The sequence below is a fragment of the Psammomys obesus genome, unplaced genomic scaffold (genome assembly GCF_907164565.1).
Source record: "Psammomys obesus unplaced genomic scaffold, mPsaObe1.curated_primary_1811, whole genome shotgun sequence".
Taxonomy (NCBI): Eukaryota; Metazoa; Chordata; class Mammalia; order Rodentia; family Muridae; genus Psammomys; species Psammomys obesus.
In genome coordinates this window covers 9,877,812-9,894,903 of record NW_026596079.1, presented here as the reverse complement: position 1 = coordinate 9,894,903, position 17,092 = coordinate 9,877,812, and the positions used below count along the sequence as shown (strand labels likewise).

The 17,092-nt window shown below is 44.6% G+C and overlaps 1 protein-coding gene across 2 annotated transcripts in view; it reads left to right on the top strand.

Annotated features, from left to right (window-relative positions):
- Positions 1-17,092, top strand: part of Tg (thyroglobulin) — a 185,109-nt gene that overhangs the window by 84,130 nt on the left and 83,887 nt on the right. For both annotated transcript variants that reach the window (XM_055626695.1, XM_055626696.1), the window contains 5 exons: positions 2,041-2,175; positions 3,571-3,735; positions 8,268-8,484; positions 10,107-10,200; positions 12,511-12,670. In XM_055626695.1, the coding sequence (XP_055482670.1) occupies positions 2,041-2,175; positions 3,571-3,735; positions 8,268-8,484; positions 10,107-10,200; positions 12,511-12,670 (771 nt within the window). The remainder of the gene's footprint in view (positions 1-2,040; positions 2,176-3,570; positions 3,736-8,267; positions 8,485-10,106; positions 10,201-12,510; positions 12,671-17,092) is intronic.

Genomic DNA, 17,092 nt, shown 5'->3' with positions numbered 1-17,092 from the left:
ACTCCTCTGTCTTGAGGATGCTATTGGCAGGACATGAGAGATAACTGGATTAGAGAGTGGAGCCCTCCTGGTGCCATTGTTGCCTTTTCAGGAGAGACTGGAAGAGAGCTTGCTTATTCTTTTCTCTGCCATTTAAGGATATGAAAGAAATCAGCCATTCATGAAAGAGACCAAAACTCCTAGCCTCATTGGTTCCTAGATCCCAAACTTTAAGTGCACAGAGCTGGGAGAAACCACTGTTGCTATTTAAAGTGCTCTGTCTGGTGAATTCTATTACAGAGGGGTAGCAGAGCACTTGGGGGGGTGAGAGTGTCTCATGACTTTGTTTACCATGCTAACTTTAGTGACATCTCACCCACCAGCACTGGTTAAAGACAGGTTGGAGATAGAAATTACAGGCTCCCCTTATAGCCTGTAGTACTGTGCTAACAAAGCAAAGACCCTCACACACCTCAGAACAGTGGTCTGGAAAAGGACATTGGGACAGTGATCTCGGAAGCCTTATTCTCATATGACCTGGCCGCTTTCCAGCTTGTTGTTCTTGATGAATTCATTCACCTTTATGCCACATTTGTAAGAAAGCATAAAACCCTAATCCTTGTCACACTTGGGATGCTAGGAGATTAAATCTGATAAAGTAGTTGTACATAAGTCTGTCAGGGAGCTCTGCTAACCCAAGGTCTATATTCACAAGTATTTATAAAAGCAATAAACTGTTGTGCTCTTCTAAAGCAAAGAATGACATGTGGTAGAAGGGAACAATTCTCTCTACTAACCTTCAGTGTTGTCTTTGCTGGGCTAGGCTTTTCTAGAGTCAGGAACCTTGGATACTCACTCAGCCCAGACCAGTGTGGGACAGTTCTGGCCTTTTAAAAGTTATTTCTGGACACTGAACTATAGGTACACTCCTTCCTCAGAGAGGCGCCCTCATCCCACTTGTCAGACACATCATTGTTCTAGTATGGTCTACCTTTACTCACAGCTTTGGTGCCAATGAGACAGACTCCAACAGACGTATCAGTCCACATGCAAGCCTTCTGTCTGGCTGCTAGCTCCTTGTCCCTGCTTCTGTACCATGTGCAGAAATTGGAAGCATCAGGAGACAGCCATGGTCAGACATAGGCTCCATAGCTGTGAAGAAAGAGTCCCTACACACTGGCAAGCCATGTCAATAACCCTGAGCCTCATTTTCTCTGCTTAAAAACATGTCATGACTGTTTCTTCCGGGAATCAGACTGTGAGATGGACACATGCAAAAGGTCAGCCTTAACACAGAGTGCTATTGGCCATGTTTGCACATGGAATACTTATAGGTCAGAACCACAGAGAGAAGGAGAAGGACTTCTCAGGACTGGGAAGAAGATTCTCATGGCACAACATCAAACAATGGCCCAGCCCATCGCTATGGCAGCAACAGCTAGGTCAGCTCTTTTTGAGGTCAGGGAAAACACCAAGTCTGTCTGCATGCTTTAGCTTCTGGATATAAGCTGTCCCTGGGGAAGGATCCAGTTCCTTTAGACAGAAGGTCAATGGTCAAGAATGACTTAGTTAGGACACCAGATGCTAAGCAGACATGAGTGCTTCACTTGCGTAAGGGCCTAGGTAATATATCATGGTGCCCCTACAAGAGAGAAATGGGCTCATTAAGATGAATAGGTGGAATGTCCACAAAGTGCCTGGCACACCATTGTCATGGCTGTCTTTGTGCTACTCTGACTCCATTGTGTCACTATGTCACTGTTTCCTTTTTGTCTCCACTTTGTCCTCCTCTTTTGTCTTTACTTGCTTATCTAATTTTCAACCTTTGAACTCCTACACTTGAGCCCACAACTTGTCCCACAGAAAAACTTAAGTAGTTATAGAATGGAGATACAAAGGTATAGTGTCACATAATAGAAAAGACAAAGGTATAGGGTCATACAACGGAAAACTCACAAAAACTCACAGAGGCCACTGGAGGAGCTTCTGGGGCAGTCTTCCACTGTCTTCATTCTGTACCTCGTGATAACCACATACCATTGTTCCCATTTTGTCTCATAGCTTCTCTGGTCTCCTGGCAGACCCTTCCTGTCTCTTCAGTGATTATAGATCCATCCATCAAGCACTTTGATGTTGCCCAAATCAGCACTTCAGCCACCAGTAACTTCACTGTGGCCCAAGACTTCTGCTTGCAAGGTAAGGGAATCCCCTAGAGAGGGTATGGTAGGGCCTCAACCAAGTGCTATCCTGGACACCAGCCAAAGACAGACAGCAGATTCCAAGATGCCCTGAGAGTGCCTAACAGGATACTGCTAACAGAGAAGGGAAGACAGGAGCATTTCCTCACTCCTCACTGGGCAATCTAGAGTCAGCTTGCAATAGCCAGCCAGCATTGATCCAGTACAGAAAAAGATCATCAGACAGGAGTGGGATTATTGTGAGGGTGAGAAAAAAAGGAGGTACAAGGATTGGGACTAAGCCAAGATCTATGGGTAAACACTAAATTCTAAGAGATCCTTTTAAAGCAATTTGAAGAGTATTCTGATTGGCACAATTATCACCAATGTACATTTCTTTAGAGTTTCTAGGCATTGGTTATATTCAGATAAAAACTTGATCACCACACAGTTCCAATGTTCCACAAAGATTCTCCCTTTCTAAGAGTGGCTAAGTTTAGTTGATACTTGCACCCCAAGATTCTGAACCCGTTTGACATATACAAATGCTGAGGGTTCTTCACATGACCTTCTCCACATGACTGGATGGTTATCATAAGACTATACTGCCATGTACAGATAGCAAGCTGTGTATAACACAGCTCCGGGAGCATCATTCAGAGACTGGGCTTTGAATAAAAATTCACACAACTCAGCCAGCCCAGCTAAGCTACCCCATTTCTGGAGCTATTCTCTGCACTGAATGTCTTATGTGGGTTAAAATGTATTGGACAGCACATGCCTTTTCACTTGCATGGGAAAAGGCATAGTACAAGACACAACATTGTGAGCATGTCACAGGCTAGGAAAGCATTAGAGGAGTCCACAAAGGTGACAAATTTGAGGAAAACATCAGATGTGACATAATTGTGTTGAGTATGAACCCCTTGGGGAGCTATGGAACTGTGTTTAAGCAAGTGGATGAGAAGAGCACATTTATGAGACAATTAAACAAACAAACAAACAAACAAACAAAAAAAACTGGCCATTTTATGTAAAATATCTTGATGGGGGGGGGTTGTTTCTACAACCACTGTTTTATTCTCAGCCCTGGTACAATTTTTTTTCTTTCTTTTTTTTTTTTCCTGGTACAAAATTTATGAATGAGTTTTTCTATAATGGATAGATAAGTAGATAGGAAGACAGAAGGATGGACATACATGTAAATTGATGTATGATTGGATAAGAGGATGGGTGGATAATGGATGACTTTATGGGTGAATCAGTAGGATAGATTATTAAATGCATGCATACTAAGGTACATGGATAGATGGGTACATAGATGGTTGGATATACGCATGGACCTTGCAATACATGGTTGCATGAATGAGGTAATAGCTCTGAGTCAAGGTCTTTCTCCCTCTCTCTTCTCTAGAATGTTCCCGTCACCAGGCCTGCCTTGTCACCACCCTGCAGATACAGCTTGGAGCTGTGAGGTGTGTGTTCTACCCTGATATACAGAGCTGCACGCACAGCCTACGGAGCCAGACCTGCTGGCTTCTACTCCGTGAAGAGGCTGCCTACATCTACCGGAAGGCTGGTGAGCCTCACTCTACAGCCATTTCTTGGGACTGGAAATGCCTGGGAAGGCTAATTACTTGGTGACCTGGAGGACAGTGGCTTTAGAACTCTTAAGGGAGATTTGGCCAAAGTTTTCTGGCTAGGTAGTTTTCTCCTGGATGAAATAGGGGAGGTCAGAGAAATTCCCATTTCTATATGGCATTTATTCTTTGAATCACAGAAACTATTTAATTATCACCTTATAAAATTGTGTTTTATTAATGCTGCATGGTTCAAAACCTCTTGTTTCATGCCTTGTTTCGCCTTCAGGACTGTCCCCTTCTCCTCATGTTGGAGATCAGCACTCAGTGACACAGAGAAATCAGGCGACTTCTCTGTCTTCACATAGCTAGTAGTGGCAGAAGGGTGGGAACCTAGAGACAGATCTGTCTCCCACGGTCACCCTCTGCCCCAGGCACATGCTGCCTAATAAACAGATCATAACTGCTCAGAATGAACTATTCTCAGCTCAGTTGAGTTTAAATTCACTCAGGACTATAGCTATAGCTTAGTAGTAGGGTGTTTACCTAGCATGCACAGGCCCTGGGTTCTATCCCCAGCACTACATATAAAAATATTCATGGATCATTCAGTGCATGCCAGGCACTGACACAATCAAGAGGAGAGATGCATATAAATCTATCACTGAGAAAACCCACAAAGAGCTGTGATCCAGGAAGCAATAGCCAGAGACTGTGGGAAGCGCTGTCCAATTCAACACACCAAGGAAGTGAATGGCTGTTGTGGTGTTGGCTGTACCTGCCATCCTGTCTCCTGGAGCAGTGACACACATTTTCTCTAGAAAGGGTCATATAAAAAATAGAATAGGCTTCATAGCTACATATTATTATTATTATTATTATTATTATTATTATTATTATTATTACAGATAGTCAACTGCCTTTGTAGGATAAGAACAATAGTATACATCAAGGCAGTACACATGATTGTGTTCCTCAGTCTCAAACATTATTGACAAAGCCGGGAGTGACTGGGATGTCCCTGCCTGTTCCAGCACAGTCATCCCTTTAGTCCTTTCTCCATGCCAGTCATCCCTTTAGTCCTTTCTTCAGCCTTCAGACTATGAGTGTCTCCCAGTCCTGGTAAGCTCCTAGATCCTTGGGCTTACCTTCTCTCTGGACATTGATATTATAGAGTTGAGATGAGTAGATTTTTAATGGTATATTCAATCAAGAGTGCAGCTAATCTATGTGGGAGTTCTGAGGAGAAATGCCCCTAATTTTGAGGTTGGGTTTTAAGAAACAAGTTAGTTGCTTCTCTGTTAGTTCAGGACTGAAGTGTAGCGAATATTCTTGTGCTGAGGAGGAGTGTGCACATTTACACCTGCAAAACACAGAGTACTCTCCCTATCCAAGGCACTCACATGTTTAAACACACGGCATTTGGAAGAATCCACTATGTCTGCAGAGTGCAGAGGGAAAGCTGTCTATCTGGTGTGTTCCATAGGTTTCCCAGACAGACAGCCTGAGCAGGCAGCACCAGATAGCCTCCCATGGGAAGCATGCTTGAAACTCTGCTGAGGTCTACAGACTTGGTATTTTTCACTCTTGCACCTTCCCTAGCATAGGTCCAGCCCAGGGCATATTTCTGCTTTCCATGAAGCAGAAGAAATGTCAGCCATCTTAGCAGCCACAGTTCTAGGCAATGCTTTGGACGCTTGATTTATGGTTTTTGGGAATACAGTCATGATTTGTACTCTAGGCACTACTAGAAAAAAAAAACCTGCCTGTTTCCCTCCTGTTTCTATTTGGGCTTCTACTTCATACTACAGTAGTTTTAAAATGAAGTTTTTCTTCTTCTTCTTCCCTCTATCCATCTTCTGCTCTCTTGCTCTCCCTCATCCTTTCTCAATCTTTTTCTATAGCTCTTACTTATTCTTTCCTGCTTACTTATTCATTTACCCACTCATTCATCACTTATCCTCCAACCATTCATTCTCCATACCTGTCTTCTCCTCCCTTTAGCTTCTGTTTGTCCTTCTTTATTCCTTCAACTCGCTTGGCCATCCATCTATCTTCCATCTTCCACCCATCTTCCCAAATCTCCTTCTATCTATTTATCTGTTTTCCCTCCTTCCATCTCTCTACCCACATATAGAGTGTCTTCCATCAGCCAAGCACTAGACTTGAAACATACCCTCTACTGCCATTCATTTTTTGACATCATTGTGTTGCCAACTTCTACCACTCCCGTTTCACATGAGGGAATTTCAGGGTCAGACATGCCACAAGCTTTGGTCAAATTCATCCATTCGATCATGTGAGGATCAGATGTGCTCCCGGGGCATTATGGGTTCTGCTTCACCCTTCTGAGCCTTGTGGCCAGGTCATCAACAGGTATCACAGATGTTTTTCAGCTTAGTAATCTTTTGACATATCTCCTATGAAATTTTTTATTGAGTAGGGTATTTTGTTGTATCTACTATAGAATGTTTAGAATCTCTAGTTAGATTTTAGTCACAGCTCTCTATAACCTAGTGACAACTCAAAATGTCCCTAAGCATGATTAATGTCTCCTCAGGTTAAGAAACACTTACAGCTGAAAATCGCTGCATATAGCAATGGTTCTTTAGGAGTGGATAGGCTTCTACCAGCCAGACTTCTCTCTTGTACTTCTGTTTGCCACCATTATGATAGACACATTTTTATAGAGTGAGCAATGTAGAAAGTGAAATGGCTTTGTTTTCTGTCAACTCAGAACAGAACAAGCCTACCGTAGGACAACAAGAGGCTTCTTACACACACACACACACACACACACACACACACACACACACACACACCACATCTTTTTTTCTGGTGTTTATACTTTTCTTTGTGCAAGGCCTACGTCTTGTGAGGAAACATCTCAAGACCACTTGGCACTGAGCCTGGGTTTCACTAAAGCTTACTGAATCAACAAATGAAGAGGAAGGGAAGCAGGAGAGGAAATAATATAGGGTAGCCCCCAGCGGGCCCCAATGAATCAATCAGTCTGCTGCATAGCATTGGAAAACCTCTGCTACACTGAGCAGGGCTAAGCAGTACCACCTATGAGCTTATAAACCAAGACTTGAGACATGAACCCCAGCAGGGAAGGCCTGGCAGAGGAGGCCTGAAGTGATAGGCTTTCCTGGACCAGTAGAGAGGGGACGGGAACTCCACAAGCAGAGCAACAGAACAAGATAATTTGAACACAGGGAACTTCCCACAGACTCATACTCCAACCAAGGACTATTCGTGGAGATAACCTAGAACTCCTGCACAGATGTAGCCCATGGCAGTTCAGTGTCCAAGTGGGTTACATAGTAATGGGAAGAGGGACTGCCTCTGACATAATCTAACTGGCCTGCTCTTTGATCACCTCCCCCTGAGGGGGGAGCAGCCTTACCAGGCCACGGTAGAGGACAATGCAGCCACTTTTGATGAGAACTGATAGACTAAGATCAGAAAGGAGAGGAGAACCTCCCTTATCAGTGGACTTGGGGAGTGGCATGCATGCAGAAAGGGGAGGGAGGGTGGGATCGGGATCAGGAGGGGAGGAGGGAGGGGCTTATGGGGGGATACAAAATGAATAAAGTGTAATTAATAAAAAATTAAAAAAAATAAAAAAAAATATCACAGCATCAATAGCTAGATTTTTAGGAAAAAAGGAATATTCAGTTTTAATGAAAATTAAGAGCAAAAAAAAGAAAGAAAGAAAGAAAGAAAGAAAGAAAGAAAGAAAGAAAGAAAGAAAGAAAGAAAGAAATAGGGAGCCCTGACAATATCTGACTTGTGTAAACAGGACTGATTGGGATAAGGAAGAAAAAAGAGCTGAGTCCAGAATCATCCATCACAGCCTGTTTCCACCCTAGGACTATAAACCCTTTAGTTACAAGACTAGAAGAAAATGTTCTAGAGGTCTTTTAAAAATAAAGTGTGGGCAGACTCACTTGTTGTCCCAAATCTGTGCTAGCTGACTGGATAAATTCCTTTATCTAACTCTCATATGAATGATCCAGACTTTCTAACTGAGAAAGAAGAGAATAAGAGTCTTGCTTGAGGATAGGTTCTATGCCACACTCCTGGTTGATGGACCATCTCTCCTGGTAGGGTCAATTATTCCTTTTCTGGGCCTCAGGTGTGGGGTATGGTGTGTCGGCCTGGGTTAACACTTGCTCTTCAGGAGCATGAGGAGAATATATGAAACAGTTCAAACTGGAGTCAAAGAGCCCTTTGCGTGTGTTTCATGCCTCATGGAGTCACTTCTACCATTACTACTCACGGTTGGTATTGACATTGACATTGAATGCTAACCTGGGCCAATTCTTAACTATAAATGAGAATGATCACTGATATTTCAAGCTCCCTCAAACTGCAAGGTTATTGATAGATAGATAGATAGATAAATAGATAGATAGATAGATAGATAGATAGATAGATAGATAGATAGATTTTTTTTCCCAAAAGCTATCTGGAATACCAGTTCTCATTGTCTTCATCTACCTCTCTGCCCTTGCCTTTTCACCAGGAACCCCTTTGCTCCACTCTGATGAAACACCTTCTGTACACATTGAACCCTTTGGCCAGCTTCAGGGCAGGTCCCAGGTCATCAAGGTGGGCACTTCCTGGAAGCAGGTATACCAGTTCCTTGGAGTTCCATATGCTGCCCCACCATTGACAGACAACCGTTTCCGGGCACCAGAGCTCTTGAATTGGACAGGCTCCTGGGATGCCACCAAGCCAAGGTATGGCACCATTTTTCTGAATACCCAAAGAAAGCCTATTCTGGTCTAATCTATCATAGCAGAGCCAGTGGTTCTGGTCACATCAAGATATGAGAATGCAGTCCATTAAATAAGGCTAGGGCTGACACAAGTGCTCAGTTTCAATGGATCCATGCTACTTTGCTCACAGGTAGGTCAGCTGGTAAAAGGCCTGTGTGTTTTGCTCCAGGCAGTGATTCTGGAACCTGTGCCAAAGAGGTGCTGCATTTACCAGCGTGGCTCTTCCAAAGTCTCCTTCGGCATTTTTGTCCAAAAACAGCAATACAAGCTGTGTGAGAATCTGTAGTAGGTTCACATGGTCAAGTCCTGAAATGGCCACATGCATCACACCAGTCTTGAGGTCTTCAAAGTCAATCTGATGTTCTAAAGGTGTTTTCTCTCTTTTTTTTTTTCATTTCTTTACCTTCTTTCCTCATCTTGTCTATCTTTTTCTCCTCCTCTCTTTCTGAGATAAGCCTCACTATGTAGATCCAAGCTGGCTTTGAAACTTGAGGTCCTCCTACCTCAGCTTCCTGAGTACTTGGGATTACATATGTATTTTCATGCCTGACCAGACATATAACTTAATGGAACTGGAAATGCAGCATGATGGGAAAGATGAATAAGCCAATGAAAAGAAAAATATAAGTTTTCCTTCTCCTTCCCTTTCTTTTCAGAGCTCATCACTCATTTCCCTTCATCAAACTTTTCATGTTAAACGTTGACACGTGGTGAATACTACTGTAGAGTGTTGTAAGAGAAGTAGCTTAGCTCTGCGGAGTGTAGGCTCTAGGTACCTCTGCCACCTGAATTCATTCCTTGGTCCCCATGGCTCTGTCCTCAGGAGCAGTGTTCTCCATGCCTTCTGTGGCCACTCTCTACCTGATGAGCAGTCACCTATCTCTAGAAGTATAGGATGAGTAAGGGATTCATGAAGCTTTGTGAGAAAGATGACAAGGAGCACCCTAGTAGAACAACAAAGGAAGGTGTGGGAGAGTGAAGTTGAGTTGACTCTACCATTAGGAAACCTTAAACCCAGAGGCACTAATTAGAAAGCCTTCCTATACTGGGATGTACTGAAGGGACAGAAGAGGTAGGTGAACACCCAGATCTTGGGTAGACAGTAACTAGAGAGCTCAGTCATTGAAGCCTGGGCTTGGAAACTCTTGGGAGATGAGTTCAATGGTCTTGTGTAGATGATTATTGAGTAACCATTAAGAGGGGTATCAGATGAACTCTTTTAGAAGAAGATACCCAAACTGGCAGCCAATCCTCTTGTCTGAGGGCAGTCTGTGCATTGCAGTAAATATGGGCCCAGTCCTTGCCGGCTTCCAGTGTCCTTCTTTGGCCTTGGTCGCTGGGCAGAACATTTACCTCTGGGTGGCAAGGTTTCCCACAGGCCAATGATTAGAGAAGGTCATATACATGCTGCTACTCTGCTCTACTTCTGTTCTCTGGCCATACCTATGACCAGGAGCTTCATCAGTGCTCCAGAACTACAGAAAAACCAGGCCTTTGCTTCTGGCCATGAGTGGTGGGTATGGAGGAGGAAGGGGTGGGTCCCTTTTCTATTTCTCTGAATTTTCCCATGCCTTATTCTGCAGGGCCAGCTGCTGGCAGCCAGGTACCCGTACACCAACACCTCCCCAAATCAGTGAAGACTGCTTGTATCTCAACGTGTTTGTTCCTGAGAACCTGGTGAGTTTAGAGGCACTTGCTTTGTTGTCTGGCAAATAACCCCTTTGGGCAATATTGTTTCTACATTTCCTTGTGCTCCATGGAGACTGTGCTCCTACAGCATCATCCTTAGAGGCACTGAGCTCCCTTTAGGAGGGCTCAAGATGAATGAGGGGCCTCAGAACTTTCCAGTAAGGCTCTTGTGTAAGAAGTATGAAGATGAAGTGTTAGACTATGACATTGGCCACAAGTTTTCCTGCACATGCTTAAGAAGCCACTGCTATCTTAGGGCTGAATGGTTGGAGGACCATGATCCCTGAGAGGAAAAGGGAAACAGGAACACATGTGGTGTATAGGGACCTGGTATCAACACCCAGGAAACTCGGTGTGATGGCTGACTCTGTTTCTTCCTGGTTCACTGGCTGTGAGAGTAACCTGCACCTTGAATTAGCCATAGCCTGCTGACCTCAGTGAGCACAGGCATGAAGGCTCTCATTTCCCACAGTGCAGACTTACAGAGACTTGAGTGAAAGAAGTGATAAGGTTTCATTCTGCCAGAGCTGGTTGCACTACACACCTACCATGCTGAATCAAGTCCTATAAAGAACATTCCTTCCAGCTCCCACCCCTTCAGTCTCCTTGTGAAAGCAACCCAGGTTCTATGAGCCCAACGTAGCAACTTTGAGGGAGGGAAGAGAAGTGGCATGGCATCTGATTTCATTGTGAGAATTAAAGCAGTTCTTCATAGGAAGATGCCTGGTCTGTCACTTTATGGGACAATGACTAGTAGGGGGAACCTTGGGAATGGCAGTAGAGCTGGTATGGTAGAACCACAGCTGGAAGTGAAAAAGAACGATGGCCATTTGAGCAAAGATACTGACAAGATGGAAAGGGGACAAACCGGGGAGGTGGTGGCCTGTATGGAGAGTGACTGCAAGCCTCCCAGCACCTCTCAGAGATCTTTTATCACTCTCACAGGTGAGAGGGCCAGGGGCTCAGTCTGTGACATTCCCAGGTCACTTGGTAGGAGAATAATTCCAGCTGGGGCTGGAGATTACAGAGAAGTTTATACTTATGACCTCAAAAACGAAATGATAAAATGCAAGTGGATTTTACATCTTGAAGCTAATAAGAACTAGCTGATATAAGGACATGCAAGCCACTGGACAGAGCAGAAAATGGGCCCTGTTTCTTGAGTCTGAATCCAGGGCTTCCCCCAAGTACCCTGTGGGTATTTGGCTGATGATCTTGGGCCATTGTTATAGCCCTGTCAAGGCATTTAGGAAAGGGAGTTGATCTTAGCAATGTGAGACCTGGGCACCCAATTGACAGGTCCTGAAGAACAGGACCTAGCCTGTGACTACTTTGTATTAAAATGACCACATAAGCTGAATGAAACCTCTGTGTTATCAGTAGTGGATAATTACAGCCAACTGGCTCTTTTCTTCCTGGCCTGTAGAGCTATACAGTAGCTTTGGAGGGGGAACATACAGGGTTTACCCTATCCTATTCCACAGTCCATGAGACAATGAGCTTGAGAGTCAGAACTAGCCTAAAAAAAAAGCCTGCCTGAAGAATTCACACTCCCACACTGTAGAGTCCTTGGTATCGAGTGTCACCAAGGTAAATGCCTCAAGTATGATGGAGGAGAGACCAGGCCTGGGATTTGGGACTTGTCACTGTGTTGCCACAAGGACTAGGAAGTCTTCTGAAATAGACCAGGATCCAACCAGAGTACTGGGAGAAGCAGAGATCCAGGTCTGTACTGAGCCTTGATTCTACCCCTGCTCATTGTAAAATATTAGCAGAGTGTTCTTACTTCTGTGAACCTTCAATTTACTGCCCATACAATGGGTACACAGACTGCTATCACAGACTGCTATCACAGACTTCCAGAATCAGGAAGCCTGAGCCATATACACTTACTTTCTTTTATCACATTCTAGAAGCTTGAAGTCCAAGATCAAAAGGCCACAGGGATAGTTTCCCCTGCCCATTGTCTACCTTTTTGGCCCTCACTTGGTGCCTTCTGGAAGGGTCTTTTCCTTGTGTATGCCTGTATACAAATTCCTTCCCCTTAAAAGGACGGTGTTCCTATGCAATCAAAGTTCACATATAGGACTACAATCAGGTCTCCAAGCATGATCACTTTCTGAGCAGTGGGTTTAGGCATTAGTGTACAAATACAGGGGAAATTTTCAGTTAAATGTGTACCAAGGCAGAGCCAGCAAAAGGACTAGCGTGAGCTTGGAATCAGTCTGGTTTCATGAATGGCAGTTGCCTCTCCCACAAGCTCAACTTCAACCTCTCCTATCTCTCTATTCCCTTCAGGTCCCCAATGCATCAGTTCTGGTGTTCTTCCACAATACCATGGAGATGGAAGGCAGTGGAGGACAGCTGACCATTGATGGCTCCATCCTGGCTGCAGTTGGCAACTTTATCGTTGTCACTGCCAACTACAGACTGGGGGTCTTTGGCTTCCTGAGTTCAGGTGAGCTGCTAGTGTTATGGGCGTGGAAATAAGCCTTATGTCAACGTAAGAGATAACTAAGACAATTTGTTTAAAAGAGGAACTCTTCTAGCCTCACTGTGAATCTGTTTGTGCTTCTAGTCCTACCCCCACTGCCAGCTGCTTAGACAGGATAGAGTCCTGACCCAGCACAAACATCCTCTATATTCTCTTATCTACCTACATATATACCTCTGTGATAGGGGCAGTGTTGGTCACTAGTGGAGAGGGTTGGGCTCTGAAGAGATAAGGCCAATATTGGCTGTCATCACCTTAGACAAACCAACCCTCTCTTTCTCCCAGTGTGTTAGATCTCTCCTATCTAAAATAAGAATGGTTTTGCTCTGCTTTCAAAGCTAAGAAATATGATGCATTCAAGAGGTTTTTAAAGTCCTTGAGTATAGGGGCTGAGCCTCACCAGGGATCTCCTCTGAGTTCTGGTATGGACAGTTGGAAAGCAAGAAAACCAGAAAGAGTGTAGGTGATGGGGTGTTCTAGGGGGACCGTGTGGTATGAGGTCTTAAAGGCCTCAGAACAAGTACTACAATGGCTTACACTGAAGGCAGTCGTTAGTGTAAAGCATACTAAAACTGATGGAGATGCTAATGAAAGGCAGTTTTAGGTTTTCTTTGCAGCAATAGGTTCAGCTGAGAGCCATGAGGATGAATGGAATCTTCTTCATTCTCCATCCCTGACAGATGCTGGGTAGTGTGAGAAGTGAAGGCAGTAGATGGTACCGGGGCATTGCGCACATTTGCTACAGTGTAGAGGATTATTCACTTCTGAACTTTTTATTTTAGAAAGAATAAAAAATCCTGTTGGATTGTCTGTCTTCCAGTCACATACAAAGCCGTTTCTCTGGAGCTTTAAATGATATTCAGGGCTTAGCTGACTGAAGCTGGCCCCGGAGAGCTCTTTCCAGACACAGCTAATTTTGGCTCAAGGCTTCTCTAGACAGCAGAGTGACTTTCCATATGTCCTCTGTCCTGAGGGGGATGGGGAATTAGGATTTCGGGGAGTAAAATCTTGTTGAGAATTTATACCCTTCTGGACAGGCAAATTCATTTTGACCTCTGGTATAGGCATCCAAGGGAAAGCGACCAAAACTTCCAAAACACCCATGCCCTTCTGGCTTACATCAGTGCTACATGATAGTTTGTGGGGGGCAGGGAGGGACTAAAAAACTATCATCATAAAGAGGGAGACAGTTAGAGTTCAGAGGACCTCTCTTTAGCAGACATCCTGCCTGGATTCCCTCACACAGTTCTTGCGCAGCATTGGGGCCTGCCTGCTATGCCCTTTTCCAGAGGAAAGATCAAGGCTCAGAGGGGTTGAAGCCCTTGCCAAACATTCACAGACAGTGGCAGATTAAGCTTGAACTTAGCTCTCTGTTGCTCAGGTAGCAGCAACAAAAATAAAATAAAAATAAAAACCTTAGACTACAGTGGCTTTTTGGAGGTCTAGAAACTCTGAACACCTTGTCCATCAGGGTTCCTCTTCTGTCATTTAACCATGGCAGGAAGTCCCTTTTGCTTTGTTCATTTAACCCCTGGCCCCAGTATATCTCTCTCATTCCAGAGCTTCTGTGTCTATTTTACTTTGCTTCCTCACAGATCTGTCCAGAGAAGGAAAGATTGGAGGTAGGCAAGGGAAAGCCATTTCCTCCACCCTGAATCCAATAACTTTCTCTTCTGGTAAAGTACTCAGCCAGGGTCCTGGAGTACTGGGGTAGAGGGATGAGGACAGGGTAGACAATGGGCCTACAAGCCCTTCCTTGGTAGTGTAGGAACAGAGCGGGTGTACTCTGAACCAGGAGCCAGATGGAAGACCATCTGTCATGGTAACCACACATTAACGTGACCTCAGCCACCAGGTACACGGGGCCTCTTAGAGAGTCTCATATCTTCTCTAACCAGTACCTGCCATAAGTACCTCCTCACAGCAGCCATTTCTGCTGTGAAAATAAAGCTAGCCCTGTTAGGAGCCTCAGTGAGATGCTCCTTGGGCCTTAACATACTTGATTTTATTTTAGAATAAAATATAACTGTGGTGCCTATTTGAAGGCAATCCTGTTGCCTTTACATTCATTAATTTAGTCACCAGCAGGACTGAATGAAGCATGCTCTACAACCATCCTCATTTTACACGTGGAGAGAATCACAATGCATGGACACTAGGTAGTCTTCCCAGGGCCCCTGCTCAGGGTAGGTGTAGGAAACAGGATTTCATCTAGGCCCATGCCTTTCTACTACCCACTGGAGTCTATGAACAAGACTAGGTCCTGTTGGGGCCCTCTGTAGAAACTGGGTGAATAGATGAGAGCTGTTAATGTAATAAAGGGACAAGTAGATATATATTGGGTGGTCTGGTCCAGAGGGCTGGGCACCTAGAAGTGTGGAGTCAGATCAGGGAAAGAAAACACAAACATAATAACAACATGATGTCCAGAAAGTCTCCGCTTGCGTTGGTCTCCTTCTGTTGTAATCGGTTCCTGGGGCTGGGCCATGTGTGTGTGTGTGTGTGTGTGTGTGTGTGTGTGTGTGCGTGTTTGTGCATGAATGTGTGTGCATGCATAGATGTTTAGGGATTAGCATGATTGAGGGAGGTGGCTCTGGATCAGGATTCTGAGGGCAAGGCAACTTTGGCTTTGCCCCACAGCCTTATGAGGCAGCATCATAGATGTGCTAAGCAGCACAGGACACTGCTGGAGCTAACCCATCAGGAGGCAAGCCTTGAGGACTTACAGAGTCAGGAGAGTTGATGTGGTAGCAATGATGGGGCAAGGGTTCTGTAAATGAGCACCTGCGCTCTTTAGTACTTGTCCTAAGTTTTTCAAAAGATGTTTAGGGAATTAGATTGACCTTTAAGATAATTCTAATTGTGAGTTACAATTTGAGTTCCAACTGAATCTTGCATTTGCTTCTTGTAGCTATATAATTTTTATGCTCAAAAGTTTTACCTCCTCGCCAAGGTTGAACGAGATACCTCAGAGCACAGTGGCCTATCCCCTGCCTTTGTGTGCGTGGGGAGAGTGTGCCCTGGGAGGTGTGAACACTGAGGCGTGTGTACATTGGAAAATGCATGCACTGGAAATATGGGCAGTGGGAGGTATGTGCCTTAGGGAGTGTGCGCACTGGAGAGTGTGTACGTTGGGAACTGTGCCCAAGGCTGCTTCCTGCTTTCAGCAATTCCTGCCACAGTCCCTGGCACTGGAGGAAGTTAGATTTGTCCTTGCTTGATAAAGGTCTGACTGAAGAACCGCAGTTCTTATTTACCAGGAACTGAAAGCCCTCGGAACGTCATTGTTAATCCTCATCACACAGAGGCTGACATACATGCAGTGAGCATCAGGAACACTTCCACATTGTTCCTGGCAATGCAGGCTGTGGATATCTCTTCCTAGACTCACGGACTTTATTCTTACTCACTCAGCACCCTGTTCTCCTGGACTCCCAAAAGCCCAGAGGAAGCAAACACATTGATCTTGACAAATAGAGTTCAGGAGCAATCCAGAAAATACCACAGTGAGGACAGGGTTTGCCAATGGTTTTACCAGGCCCAGAACATGGAAAGCATTTGAGAGAATGGAACGGCCCCACAGCTGGAAGAGCAGTTTGTATTATTTATGTGCTCCAAGCTGGTGTTCTCTTCAGCTTTGCAAATACTGGGTCAGGCAATCAGCATGTAAGATTTTCCTACGTTTTCTATTTGGGACTATGGGATCTTTCGGATACTTTCTTGTTCCACATGGAATACCCTCAGTCATAGCTCATTAGCTGTGAGGTCTCATGCAGAACTGTGAGTGGAGCTTAGGAGAGACATGGGCTATGGATATATATTTGCATGAAGATGGCAATGGGAGTTGTGGAGTCTAAGTTTTTTATTTTTCTTTTTACTGTGATAAGATATTTCACAAAAGCACCTTAAGGAAGCTGGAGTTTGCTCTGACGCAGTCTCACATCTTGAGAGTATAGTCCATCATGATGGCAAGACCTTAAGGCAGCTCATAACACTTTACTCACCCTCAGAACACAGAGGGAAGTGAGTACTGGTATTCTGTCCATCTTCTCCTTTTCACTCAGCTCAAGACCCCAGCCCATGGGTGGAACCTCTCTCATTCAGTGTTGGTCCTCTCACCTCAACTAAGCCAGCCTGGAAACTTGCCCACTGAAGTACCCACTGTACTAAGTGATGGTAGACCTGCCGAGCTGACAGTCTCCAAGGGCAGAGTCAGTAAAGACAAGATGTGTGTGATGACACTAGAGTGAAGCCTAGTTCATAATCTATTCCTAGACCCACCTGTGGAATAGAGCAAAAGGGAGCCTTTATTATCATGACACAAAACAACTGAACAACAGTGTGATGTCTGAAAAGAGCGAATGAGGTGTATACCTTTTCCTTATT